We start from the raw sequence: 13,488 nt of genomic DNA on the forward strand, positions 1-13,488 counted from the left end.
CTCTGGGGCTGGGGGGTTCCCTGTCCCCCCGGGGCTGGGGGCTGTCTGTCCCCCCCGGGGCTGGGGGCTGCCTGTCCCCTCTGGGGCTGGGGGGTTGCCTGTCCCCCCCGGGCTGGCTCAGCCGCATCCCTGCCCCACACCCATCCAGCTCTCGGTGCCCGTTCCAGGCCCCATCCCTCGGCGCGGTGACCCTGGCCGGGCTCAGGATGTGTCCCCTGGGCTGGCTGGGAGTGGCCAGCCTGTGCCTGGGGACACTTTGGGCCGTCCCAGCCAAGGAGAGGAGGAAGGCGGAGAAGCCCAAGGCTGACCTGACCCTCTATGAAAACCCGGATTTGGACAACTACGACCTGACCTTGGATAACTACGGGGAGATCCTGGACCTGAGCAACTACGAGGAGCTCTACGACTACGGGGACCTTGTCCCGAAGGTGAGGGGGACGCAGGAGAGCCCCTGGGTGCATCCCGGGACAGGGATTTGGTGCCAGGGATGGATGTGGCACCGCAGGAACGAGCAGCCTCTGGCAGCAGCAGCAGCCCTGGCATCTCTCCCGGTGCTGGGGAAGGTTTTACCCGAGCCAAACCTCTGCCAGATCTTTGTCCCCCTGCCAGCGCCTGGATGTGAGGATTCCTTCATCCCTCTGGGCCAGGAGGGGTCCTTGGAGAGCTTGGAGAGCTTTCCAAGAAGGAATTCCTAACCCCAACCTGTGACCGCGGGGCGTCACCCACCCTCACACCCAGCCGTGTTTGCAGATCGAGGTTGGCACCTTGGCTCCTCGCCCCAAGGACCCCAAAACCCACCCAGAGCTGGGTGAAACCACAGCTGGAACCCCAAAACCGCAGCCCCCGAGCGGCGCTGGCCCCGCGCCCCCAGCGCCCATCCCCGGGCAGGGTGAGTTGCGTTCCCTCGGGATGCATCCCCACGTCACAGGGGTGGAGGTTTTTTTGGGGGAAAAAAAGGGAATTCTTGTGCTGCCAGCAGCTCTTTGCAGGGTTTTGGGGTTGAGTCTGCTCACACAGCGAGGCAGGAGGGCGACAGAGAGAGAAGTTTCTGGGGAAAAAACCGACTCCATCAAAGCAGCGATGCTTTAATGAGCAGAGGCTTTGCCACAGTGGCAATTAAATTAGCGACAATTAAAATCCTGGAGCGAGGATAAATATCTTTATCCCTTTTCTGTCACTCCAGACCGGGACAAATTAAGTGGGAGGAGAAAGGAAATCGGTGCTGAGCTGTTTTGAACCCCCCCTGGAAGGGATGGGGAACCTGGGGGGGGAGCGGGATGGAGCTGGGGGAGAGGAGGGGGATCAGGTGCAGGGGGTGGGCTCCGTTTTACCCCTCCTGCCCCCTATGCTGGGGCCTTTGGGGCGGCTGGGACAGATTTTTCTTGGTCTAAAATAATTTTCTTGAGTTCTGCTTCCTCCAGCGGGAAAATGGAAGGGGGCCAGGAGAGATTTGGGTGTAAAAAGCTGAATTTGGGGGCTTTAATCTCCCCTCCTCCTGCAGGAGGGATTTGGGCACTTTGTTTATGAACAGGAATTTTTGGCTGGGAGGTTCTTGCCTGGGTGATGCTGGGGCTGTGACAGCTCTGGGGGTCACAAACTCCGTGTCCCCATGGCAGGGTGGGCAGATCCCGCTGTTGTGGCGTGTTTTATGGGGTCGGGGGCTGTGAGAGCTCTGGGGGTCACAAACTCACAGCAGGGTGGGCAGATCCCACTCTTGTGGGGTATTTTGTGGGGTCAGGGGGCTGTGAGAGCTCTGGGGGTCACAAACCCACAGCAGGGTGGGCAGATCCCACTCTTGTGGGGTATTTTGTGGGGTCAGGGGGCTGTGAGAGCTCTGGGGGTCACAAACCCACAGCAGGGTGGGCAGATCCCACTCTTGTGGGATGTTTTGTGGGGTCAGGGGGTTGTGACAGCTCTGGGAGTCACAAACTCCATGTCCCCATGGCAGGGTGGGCAGATCCCACTGTTGTGGGGTGTTTTATGGGGTCAGGGGGCTGTGAGAGCTCTGGGGGTCACAGACCCACAGCAGGGTGGGCAGATCCCGCTGTTGTGGGGTATTTTACGGGCTCAGGGGTGGTTTCCATGCCCAGGCTGTCTCTGCACCCCCAGGCCTGCCCAGCTGCCTGCTGTGCCTGTGCCTCGGCACCTCGGTGTACTGCGACGACGCCGACCTGGAGCAGATCCCGGCGCTGCCCCCGGACACCGCGTACCTGTACGCCCGCTTCAACCGCATCGCGGCCATCCGTGCCCGAGACTTCTCCGGCCTCGGTGCGTCCCGGTCCCGTCCCGGTCCCAGGAAAAATCCCTCCAGGCAGAGTCAGGGTAGAGCAGTTAAAAAGCAAGATTTGATGGGAAGCTGGTGGTGATGGGCACAGCCGGGATTTGGTTTCTGCAAAGACTCAACTCTGGATTGAGTTTTTCCCCATCCTGCCCCACTTCTTATCGTAGGTCCCCTCCTTGGAATAACACCAAACAATATATCAGGAATATTGTTTGTTGAATATTATTCAGTATTATTGAATAGAGCTATTCAAATATATACTTTATATATATAAAATATATATAATATTATATATACTGTATATATTATCATATATATTATTTTTAGAAATAAATAATTTAAATATAAATATCTAATAATATATAATATATATATACTATACATAATGTAATGTAATATAATGTAATATAATGTAATATAATGTAATGTAATGTAATGTAATATAATATAATGTAATATAATGTAATGTAATGTAATATAATATAATATAATGTAATGTAATATAATATAATATAATATAATATAATATAATATAATATAATATATTTTATATATATATATATATATATGAATATAATTCAATATTATTGAACATTTCAGGAACGTGTTTAGAAGGTCAGCTTATTGTTCCAGAACCTGAGAGAGAGGGTGGGAAAAGGTTCCAGAGTTGGTTAGGGAGCAGGATAATATCAGTCTACAGAGCTACAGATATATGAAAAATGCATAAAAATCATCTTTGGGCCGAGGGAAATGAACAGGATTTGGATGGGGAATGAGGGGAATAAACGGCCTTGGCTTTATCCCTCTCTCCCTGCTCCCCTCAGAGAAGCTGAAGCGCATCGACCTGAGCAGCAATTCCATCTCGTGGGCGGACGTGGACGCGTTCCGGCTGCTGCCCAGCCTGCAGGAGCTGCTGCTGCCCGAGAACCGCCTGACGGCGCTGCCCGAGCTGCCCCGCAGCATCGTCCGCCTGGACGCCCGCCTCAACCGCATCCCCAGCGCCGGGCTGCGCCCCGAGGCCTTCCGCGTGCGTCCGGCAACTGCCAGGCCTGGGGGACACGGGGGGTGCAGAGGGGTGGGAGCTGGGGGGTCAGGTCTATGGGGTCAGCTCTAGGGGGTCAGGTCTATGGGGTCAGGTCTATGGGGTCAGGTCTATAGGGTCAGGTTAGTGGGGACAGGTCTATAGGGTCAGGTCTAGAGGGCTCAGATCTATGGGGTCAGGTATATGGGGTCAGGTCTAGAGGGTCAGGTCTATGGGGTTAGGTCAATGGGGTCAGGTCTATGGGGTTAGGTCTAGAGGGGTCAGCTCAAGGGGGTTCATCTCTACGGGGTTCATTGGTTCATCTCTAGGGGTTCGTTTCTATTGGGGTTCACCTCTCAGGGTTCATCTCTTGGGGTTCATCCTTAGCAGGTTCCTCTCTGCCCTCTCCCCGCAGGATCTGAAGCAGCTGCAGTTCCTCCATCTCTCCGATAACCAGCTGGATTTTATCCCGGTGCCCCTTCCCGAGAGCCTGCGCTCACTGCACCTCCAGGTGGGACGGGGTTTGCCTGAGTGAAGCCCAGCCCTCCTCATGCTCATCCTCATCCTCATCCTCATCCTCATCCTCATCCTCATCCTCATCCTCATCCTCATCCTCATCCTCATCTTCATCCTCATCCTCATCCTCATCCTCATCCTCCTCCCCCTCCTCATCCTCCTCTTCCTTGTCCTGGTACTGGCCCTGATCCTGATCCTGATCCTGATCCTGATCCTGATCCTGATCCTGATCCGGGGCCTAGGCCTGGACCTGCTCTTCCTCCTCATCCCTTTGACTCAGATTTGTCCCTTTCCCTGCACCTCCGAGTGGGATGAGATTTATCTGAGTTTAGCAGATCCCGCCTTCTCCATCCTCTCCTCCTCCTCCTCCTTCTCCTCCTCTTCATCCTCATGGTCCTGGTCCTGATCCAGGTCCTAGTCCTGGTGCTGGTTCTGCTCCTCATCCTCATTGTCCTGCTCCTGCTCCTGCTCCCTCTGACTCGTCCTCGTCCCTTTCCATGTTCCAGAACAACAACATCCAGACAATGCACGAGGACACGTTCTGTGACAGCCAGGACCAGGGCCAGATCCGCCGGGCGCTCGAGGACATCCGCCTGGACGGGAACCCCATCAACCTCAGCCTCTTCCCCAACGCCTTCTTCTGCCTGCCCCGCCTGCCCACCGGGCGCTTCTCCTGAGCCCCCGAGCTGGAAATGCAGGAAAATATTCCCAAATCCCGTCCCAGAGCGCTCGGCCCCCGCTGCTCCCTGGGAAATGTGGATAACGCGGCAGTGTCTCACCCCAGTGTGAGCTCGGTGCTGGGGCAAATGCAGCGGGGAGTAATGAAATAAAAATAAAATGAAGATTTTTAAATGCTCCCAAAGTCTTGTTCTCGGCAGTGAGAGTGGAGGGAAGTCCTCGGCCAGACCCAAATTGGCTTGAATTTGCAAAGATGGGATTTCCCTGAGTCCTGTTTTTCCCTCCATTCCCTCCCAGAGCCTCGGGAAGATCCTGAGATCCTGTTCAGGGTGTCCTGGTGTTGCTCCAGGGAGGTGACACTCTGGTCATCTCAGGTGTGATCCATCCTCAGGTCCAGCTGTGCAGCTCCAGGGGGTGTTTCACATCCAGATGTGACCTCTGGGCACAGCTGGACAGTCCCCGAGTGCTCCCAGAGAGGATAAAACGGGAAATCCCTGCACAGGGAAATGGGAATCTTCCATCCCCTCATCCCAGACGCACTGCATTCCCAGGAACAGGGACTGGGAGCTGTCCTGGCGTCGGGTGGGATCTCCAGCACCCCTGGATTTGGGAGATCATCCCTGGATTTGGGAGGACATCCCTGGATTTAGAACGGTATCCATGGATTTGAAACCACAGAGAAACCTGGAAATCCTCACGTCCAACAGCCCCACCAGGAGCAGCAGGAAAATCACTGGGATGGAGTTAAAATCTCTGGGATCATCCCGGCTTCCAGCAGCCGAGAGGAGCTGCCCAGTGGTGTGAGATATTTTCGACGCGATGTATTCATCCCCTATATTTTTATCCACGTGTAAGGAACACCGGGGATGACACATCCCCGGAGAATCCAAACCCCTGAACTGAAACCACGGAGCTCAGCCCACATCCTCGGAGCCCGGGGAGGCATCCGAAGGCGGCTGGAGAAAACCTGGGAAGAGGATCCAGCTCCTCATCCATGGGGACCCGGAGCCCCTGGCGCAGCACGGAGAGGAGCGCGGCACCTTTATTTTTCCATGCAAAACCCAGCTCAGGCGTGGATTGTTGACCCAAAATCCTTGGGAAATGGGAATTTGGAGCTGTTTTATCCAAAGTTCTGGGATTTGTTGCCGCTGTTGTCGTGTCACCCCTGAGACAGCTCAGCTCTGTCCCCGCATCCTCCTCCATCCCCATCCACCCTTTCAACACCTTCCCACCAGCCTTTATCCCGCTGTTCCCATGGGATGGAGCCCCCAGATCCCCAAATCCAGCCCCACTTCTGCCCCTCCAGAGCTCTGGAAAAGGTGGGAATGCCCTTGTCCCATCCTGTTCCCTCCTCCCTGGGGGTGAGGGGACCCCAAAGCCGCCCAAGGCAACCCAACGCCCCCAAACCTCATCTCTCTTCCAGCAAATCCCCCTCACATCTACTCGTTTCTTTTGGAAAAGTTGGGATTTCTGCAAATCAGGCTCCAGCAGGATGGAACTGGCCGAATTTTCCCAGCCAGGTCCTTCACGTTCGTCCCGCTAGAGGGCAAAGGCAGAGTGTCGGGAATGCCGGACCTTCCCCCCGGACCGCGCTCTCCCTCCTGGAGGCTTTGGGTCTCCCGGGAATGCCCGCCGGGGTTGGGAATAGCCCGGGAATTACCGGGGGAAGGTTCAGAGGAGGCTGGGCTGCGGCAGGGCAGGGATGGCTCCCGGGTTTACAGAAATCCCAATTTTTCCGGGAGCAGGGAGGGATCTGGGGGGCTCTGCTGGGGCAGAGCTGAGATTCAGGGCGGGTGCCTTGGGTGGCTTTGGTGTCCCTGTCACCCCAGGGAGGAGGGACCCTGGCGGGACCCCAGGAGTGGCTGGTTATTGATTATTGGGGCAGTTATTGATCTCGCCCTCGTGTCCCCGCTGGGAACGGCCACCCCCTCCTGCCACTCCAGTGGGGCTGTCCCCAGGCTGTCCTCGAGCCCCGGGACCCTGTCCTGGAGCAGCCAGAAGGGCACAGAGCCCTCCCCCGGTGCATCCCTGTCCTCCCCTCCATCCCTCCTCCCTAGTCCGGGAGCATTCCCGTGCGGAATTCCTGGCTCTGCCTCCCTCCTCGCTGTGCTGCTCAAGGTCACCTTCCCCCGGCGGGGCTGGATTGTCGCATATTGTCACATATTGATCGCTGGGCTGTGGCAGCGCGGGCTCGCAGCGCTCCCGAGCCCCGCCAGCTCCGCATCCTGCGGCTCCCGCCCGCTCCATATGGGCCCGCTCCCCCTCCTCCTCCTCCTCCTCTTCTTCCTCCTCCTCCTCCCGCCCCGCTCCGCTCCCAGCCCCGGCACCGAAGCACAGACCGGGAATTCTCCACATTTCCCGAGCCCCGGAGAGCGGGACCCGCTCCCTCTCTGCCTCCCGGGGGATGCGGCACCAGCACGGCCCTGCCCCTGGGGGGGCTCGGAGGAGCTGGGACAGTGTGTGACACCCCTGGGGACTCTGTGTGACATCCCTGGGGACAGTGAGTGACACCCCCGGGGACAGTGAGTGACACCCTTGGGGACCTTTTCTGTGTCTAGGAGTTCGCTCCGTCCTCTTCTGCCCAGGAGTTTCCAAGTCCAACATTCCCAATCCCCGTTCCTCACCCAAATTTCCTCTCCCTTGTCCCCCCCAGCGGGAGCAGCCGATGTCCTTTGGCCACCACGCAGGGACAGAGCTGTCCCCCGTGTCCCTCTGCAGCTCCTCAGCCAGGGCGGGCTCAGGGATGTGAAACAGGAATCAGGGAACGAGGATGGAATTTTCAGCCTCCAGGAAAAGCTGGGAAGATCCCCCAGAATGACCAAAGCCTCATTTTCCTGCCTCAATCCCAATGGGGATTTTGGGGTCGCTGCTGGAGTCATTAACTCCCCCTGGGAATTAAGAAATTATTCTGATTATTGATGGTGCTGCTCCAATTCCGGACATTTCCCCTTTTTTCCCCCCAGAATATCCCAGTGCTGGGATTGATTAGGTGGGAGCTGGGGATGAAAGGGCGGCCCATGAATTATCCCTGAGGTGCGGACAGCTCTGGGGTCCCTCCAGGGAAACTCAACAATGGGAATGGGAATGGGAACAGGATGGGGGGAACAGCCTGAGCTTTTCTTCTCCTCATTTTCCCCTTCACCACTGGAAAAACAAGCAAAGAATAAACCAAAAAAAAAACAAAAAGGAAAAAAAAGGAGGGAAAAACACAGCAAAACACAGCAAAATGCAGCAAAACGCAGCAAACACATTCCTTGTTGTTTTGTTTTTTTCACATCCCCCTCCCCCTCGAATTGTGTAAAAATAATCAGTAGAAATTCAGATTTCTCCAGCTCAGCCCCCTCCCTGCAGCACTCCCAAGGGACTGGGGGTTCCTGCAGCATCCCGGGGCTTTCCTGGCTTTTTCTTGGATTGGGATCCCGCGCCCGGAGCGGCTCCGGGGTGGGAGATGTGACCACGACACCGCTATTTTTAGCAGCGACTCGTTAGGTCCTGTCAACAGGAGCCCTGAGAAAGCCTGGGAAAGGCTCCGGGATGGGAAGCGTGAATTCCCGGGAAGGGGGGCCTTGGATGAACCCGGTTCCTGCACAGGGAACGGCTCAGAGGGGCCTGGATTTGTGGGAAGGGGATCCAGGGATGAGGGATGGGACAGAGGATGCCCGGGAGGGGGAGGTGGTGGCCCTGTGGCAGCCAGGAGTGGCACTGTCACCTCCTTGGGGGGGCGACAGCAGCGCGGCTCCCCAAAATCGGGAATGTTCTCCCACCCTGCTGCTGCTCCCAACCCAAGGGCTCCTGGATCCCACCCCAGGGTGTCCTGGAGCAGGGAAAATTCTCTCCAGCTCCCATTCCCAGGGGGATCCTTTCCCAAGGAAAACACCGGCGGGAATGGCTCTTCCATGCCGCAATCCCGGCTTTTCCAAGGAGCACATCCAGCATCCTGATGGGCACGAGGCCCTCCCCAATTTTTTTAATTTTTATTTATTTTTTTTAAATTTTGAGGTGAATCCGAGCTCTTCCAAGCGGGATTTGGGTTGGTTTTGGGGGGGATGCTGCGCTCAGGAGGGGCTTGGGGGGCAGCACCGTGTCGGGGAGCCGGGGATCCGGACGGGAGGAGGGGAGCTGTGATTGATCGGCGTCTTTTAAAATAACCACGCGGAGCCTGGATCTTCCCTTTCTGTGGGATGTGGAAAACCTGGAGAGGGGGAAGAGAGAAACAGCTCCGAGCGAGCCGAGTGCAAGGATCGCTAATTTATGATCAGAGAAATGCTGGAGTTGGAGGATTGCAGGGAAAGGACCTGGCGTTCAGCTGAGGAGAAATCTGTTTTCTCCAGGCCTCGGGAAAAGGCTTCCCCACAGGGAAAATTGTGGGAACGCTGAGCCCAAATTGCTGCTCGAGGAATTATTCCTGCCTTTCCCTCCCCGCTGCTTCCAGCTGCACTGGGAGGTTCAGCTTTTCCTGGCCCTGCCCGTTGAGATCCAATTCCCTGTGAGGATTTGGGGATCACTGCCAGCCCTGAGAATTCCTCTTTCCCTGTTTATTTTTTTTTGGGGGGGGTGGATGTTCCTTTGTGCACCCAGAGCAGGGCGGGAGAATTGGAATTCCCACATCTTTCCATCCAGGCCCTGCAGGACATCGATTTTATCCCCTGGGAATGTCTGACCCGCTTGTTGTGGCCGCTGGTGACGGCGCCGTGGCCCCGTTGTCGCTGTCCCCGTGGGCCCGTGGCCGTGAGGTGATGCGGGGTTTTTATCTTCGTTAAGCATCCCTGAGGAGCTGGGTGAGCATCACAGCACATCCCAGGGATCGATCCTTCCTCCTCCTCCTCCCCCTCCTCCTCCTCCTCCTCCTCCTCCTCCTCCTCCTCCTCCTCCTCCTCCTCCTCCTCCTCCTCCTCCTCCTCCTCCTCATGCCCATCCTTAAAATTACGCCCCATGGGTTCATGGACGCACCTCAGCGCGGTGTGAAATGTGAGGAGAACCTGATGGCAGAGATTTTTCCTGGCGGCTGCCACCATGGGAATGAAAAGCCACGAGGAAACTGTTTTTTTCTCGTGGTAAACTCTCCATGGAACCACAAGAGAAAACTCCTCTCTCGCTACAAAGACCGGTGGAAAGACTTTTCTGTAGCTGGGACTGCTTTAGCACCCCAGGTTTTGTCCTTGTGCTGTCAGCTGGACAAGGGAAAGGTTGGGTGGGAGGGGAGAAGATATTTCTGGAAGTTTTATTTTGGTTTCTTGTAGTTCTGTTAATAAATTTTCTTTATTCTTTTTAAGTTTTGAGCCTTTTTTTTGCCCTTCTCCCAATCCCTACCTCACAGCGAGAGATGAGTAAATATTCTGGTGATTTTTTAGATCATCACATCTAAATGTCTAGATTTTTACTGCTAAAAACCACCACATTATTTGGTGCGTGGAAACGGAAATCAGTGAATCTAAACTACCCCAGCCTGTCCTCATCCAGAGGCTCCGGGGTTTGCCAAAGGTGCCGAGGAACGGGGACAAGGGGACACCGTGGATGGATGGACACCGGGACACCTCTTGGAGAAGGAAAAATGGGATGAGCCGAGCTCCAGCAGCTCATTAGCTGGCTTTGCCAAGCGGCTAATTAGCCCTGGAAGATCCTTGGAATGGTTTGGAGAGCCCTTGGAATGGCTTGGAGAACCCTTGGAATGGTTTGGAGAACCTTTGGAATGGCTTGGAGAACCCTTGGAATGGTTTGGAGAACCCTTGGAATGGCTCAGAGAACCCTTGGAATGGCTTGGAGAAGCTTTGGAATGGTTTGAAGGATCCCTGGAATGGTTTGATGGATCACTGGAATGGTTTGAAGGATCCCTGGAATGGTTTGAAGAATCCCTGGAATGGTTTGAAGGATCCCTGGAATGGTTTGAAGAATTCCTGGAATGGTTTGAAGCATCCCTGGAATGGCCCATCCTGCCCTTCCCCGCCCGGCCATGCCCGGGTTCGGCTCACACGGCTCCAACCCCCGGAGGAAATGCCGGGAAATCGATGTCTGTGCTCATGAGTTATTGATCCCTGGGTGGATCGATGCCCACTGAATTCCTGCTGGAGCGGGAAAAGCCAGGAATGTGCCGCTCCAGCGCCTCCTCCACCTGGATTTATTTCTCTTTAAAGTCGATTTATTTGGCGTTTAAGCTGCCTGAAGTGATTCCCGGCTGGTGCTGGTTTTTTGGGAGAGGGATGGATTTTGGGAAGGACTCCACGAACACGGAATTTCTGATGGATCCCCGGGTAGCACTCCCCACAATTATCTCCACAATTAAAGCCCTTTTTTCCCCAAAAAATAAAATTCCATCAGGAGCTGGCGCTGATCCCGGGATTTGGGGGAAGTTCAGCCTTGGGCGTGTCCCTCTCCGCCACCCCCGATGTCACCCAGGGCTGTCCCCCCGCTGGGTTTTGTCCTTGTCACCCCGGCCGTGTTGGCACGGTCCCGCATCCCTGATGAAATTCAAATCAATAAATTCCCGGGAATTGGGATGAAATCCCCGTTAGGGGGAGAAACGGCGGCGGCGCCATGGATCAGCTTCGACCGCATCCCGCTCTCCCCGTTCGCCGTCGGCAGAGCCGCGCTTTGGAAAATTTGGCTTGGAATCCTTAATTAATGGGAATTTGGGAATGTGATGGATGATGTCTCCACATGGGAGAGGGGTTGAGATTCACGGGATTTGTTTATCCCGCCCTAAAGCGGGAAGAAAATGCGAAAAATTGAGATTATGGGGGGAAATTCCTTCTCTGGCCCATCCCGATTTTTCCTGCAGGGATTGAGAGTGGCAGGAAGAGGAGGGAGGGGATTTCTGGCGCCATTAAGTGAGGAAAAAAAAATCAAAATCAATTAATAATCGTGGTCCCATCGATCCGTGCTCTTCCTGCTCTTCCCTGCGCTGGGAGCAGATGGAGCTGGGGGTATGGAATGGTGCCAGAACTTTTCAGGTGAAAAATAGGGAATTTTTTTCCTGAAATAAAATGTGAATTTTTCCTTAAATCAAGTAGGAGCTGCGGGGTCTGGAGCGGGATGGTTTTGTTCCTCCGGGATTTCCCCCAGGAGCCCTCAACCACAAAAAAAAACCACCTTGAATCCCAAATTTTTGCAGCTGGAAGTGCTGGAAGTGCTTCCAGAAATTGGGAATGGCCTGATGAAGATCAAGGAAGGACAGGAACATTTGGGGGGAAAATTCAAACCACGGGAATGAGACCAGACCCAGGGAAAACCAGATTTTAGCGATTGGAATAGAAAACCGAATTGGCTTTTTTCTGGGAAAATGGGGATTTGCTGAAACCTCACAATATTTATGGAAAAAAAACCATGGATTTCCAGAGACTGCCACTTTCCAGTGGATTTTTAGGGGGTTTGGGGGAAGGGAAGACTTCCCAAATTTCCAGAAGATCCCAGGCGAGAAGATTCTGCTGGAGCAGAATCCATTCCTCAGCTCCCAAAATTACTTTCTCATTTTGCTCTGGGTGTTGCAAAATCCCCTTGGAAGGGGCTGAAATCCTGCTGGGAATGGCTGGGGAGGATCTCAGGCAGGCTGGAATTAACTCCTTCCATCCTGGGCTCTGGGATTTTCCAACTATGTCCCTTTTTCCCTCCCATTTCTTTTCCAGGAGAGTTATCCATCCCATCCCAAATCCCATTGATCCCATCCCATGGATCCCATGGATCCCACCCCAAATCCCATCCCATCCCATGGATCCCATCCAATGGATCCCATTGATCCCATCCCACAGATCCCATCCCATCCCATCCCACCTCATCCCAACCCATGGATCCCATCCCATCCCATCCCAACCCATGGATCCCATCCCAACCCATGGATCCCATCCCATCCCATCCCATCCCACCTCATCCCAACCCATGGATCCCATCCCATCCCATCCCAACCCATGGATCCCATCCCAACCCATGGATCCCATCCCATCCCATCCCAACCCATGGATCCCATCCCAACCCATGGATCCCATCCCATTCCCTGCCCCATTTCCACAACCAAACCTCCAGGGATTCCTCCAACCCTTCCAGGAATTTTACCAAACCCTTGAGATCATTCCCAAACATATTCCCAGATTTTCCTGGGAAAGGCAGCGCCTCTGGGATCCTGCTCCTCTCCGTGACCATTCTGCCCCCATCCCAAACCCTTTTCCCCCTAAATCCCCTCCACATTTTCATCCTCATCCTTTCTGGATCCTGCTTTTTTTTTTTTTTTTTTTTCCCAGGGATTTCACTCCCTCTTGTCTCCTTGCAAAACCTCTTTCCCCGAGAACTTTGCCACGGAAAAAAAAAAAATCGGGAAAGGAGAACCATCCCCTTGTTCCGAGGCTGCTCTAGCTCTTTTTCCAGTCACAAGGGTGAGCTGGAGCAAAACTTTCCATCCCCGGCAGAAACAGAGAGAGAGGGAGAGGGAGAAGGAACCAACCCTCCCTCAAAAAAAACACAAAAAAAAACAAAAAAGTTAAAAATTCCCCAAAATCGGCAAAGTTGATTTTTTTGGGGGGAAAAAACCAGGGAATTTGTGGCTTTAAGCGGGAGGAGATTCCGGAGTTCTTTGGGATGGGAGGGGTGAGGGGATGGAGAACAAATGGTGGCAAATGTTGGTGGGTTTAGGATCCCAGGGACACTGGGAGCCCGGGCACCAGGGACCTTGAAATCCAGGGATTTAAGGGATTTTTTTTGGAGAGACAGGGCCGAAGAGGTGGAGATGTGGTTTAAATTCTGAAGGTCCTCGCGCAGCCTCAGAATTCCGGGAATTTGGGTTGCGGGAACACCCTGCCCGAGGAGAAATGGGATCAGGCACTGCCTTTCCAGCTGGGAATTGTCTGGGAGCACCCAGGGAGGCCTTGGAGAGGGGAAGGGACTTTTGGACACAGGGATTTTTTGGGAATGTTTGCTCTGGGGCATCTTTGGCTGGACCGGGGTGCTCGGGAGGGGCGATCCCGGCTGGAAGCTGGCAGGGAAAGGCACAATCCTGGATATCCCGGAG

At 54.7% G+C, this 13,488-nt stretch overlaps 1 protein-coding gene across 1 annotated transcript; it reads left to right on the forward strand.

Annotated features, from left to right (window-relative positions):
- Positions 1-174: 174 nt before the first annotated feature.
- OPTC (opticin) lies at positions 175-4,655 on the forward strand. The gene is made up of 6 exons (XM_086861890.1): positions 175-428; positions 751-889; positions 2,110-2,268; positions 3,106-3,308; positions 3,718-3,813; positions 4,325-4,655. Exons 1-6 carry the CDS (start codon positions 207-209, stop codon positions 4,493-4,495), a joined length of 990 nt encoding a protein of 329 aa, XP_086718016.1. The 5' UTR covers positions 175-206; the 3' UTR covers positions 4,496-4,655.
- Positions 4,656-13,488: the final 8,833 nt, after the last annotated feature.

Source organism: Cyanistes caeruleus, chromosome 24 (assembly GCF_971803275.1).
Source record: "Cyanistes caeruleus chromosome 24, bCyaCae1.hap1.1, whole genome shotgun sequence".
NCBI lineage: Eukaryota > Metazoa > Chordata > Aves > Passeriformes > Paridae > Cyanistes > Cyanistes caeruleus.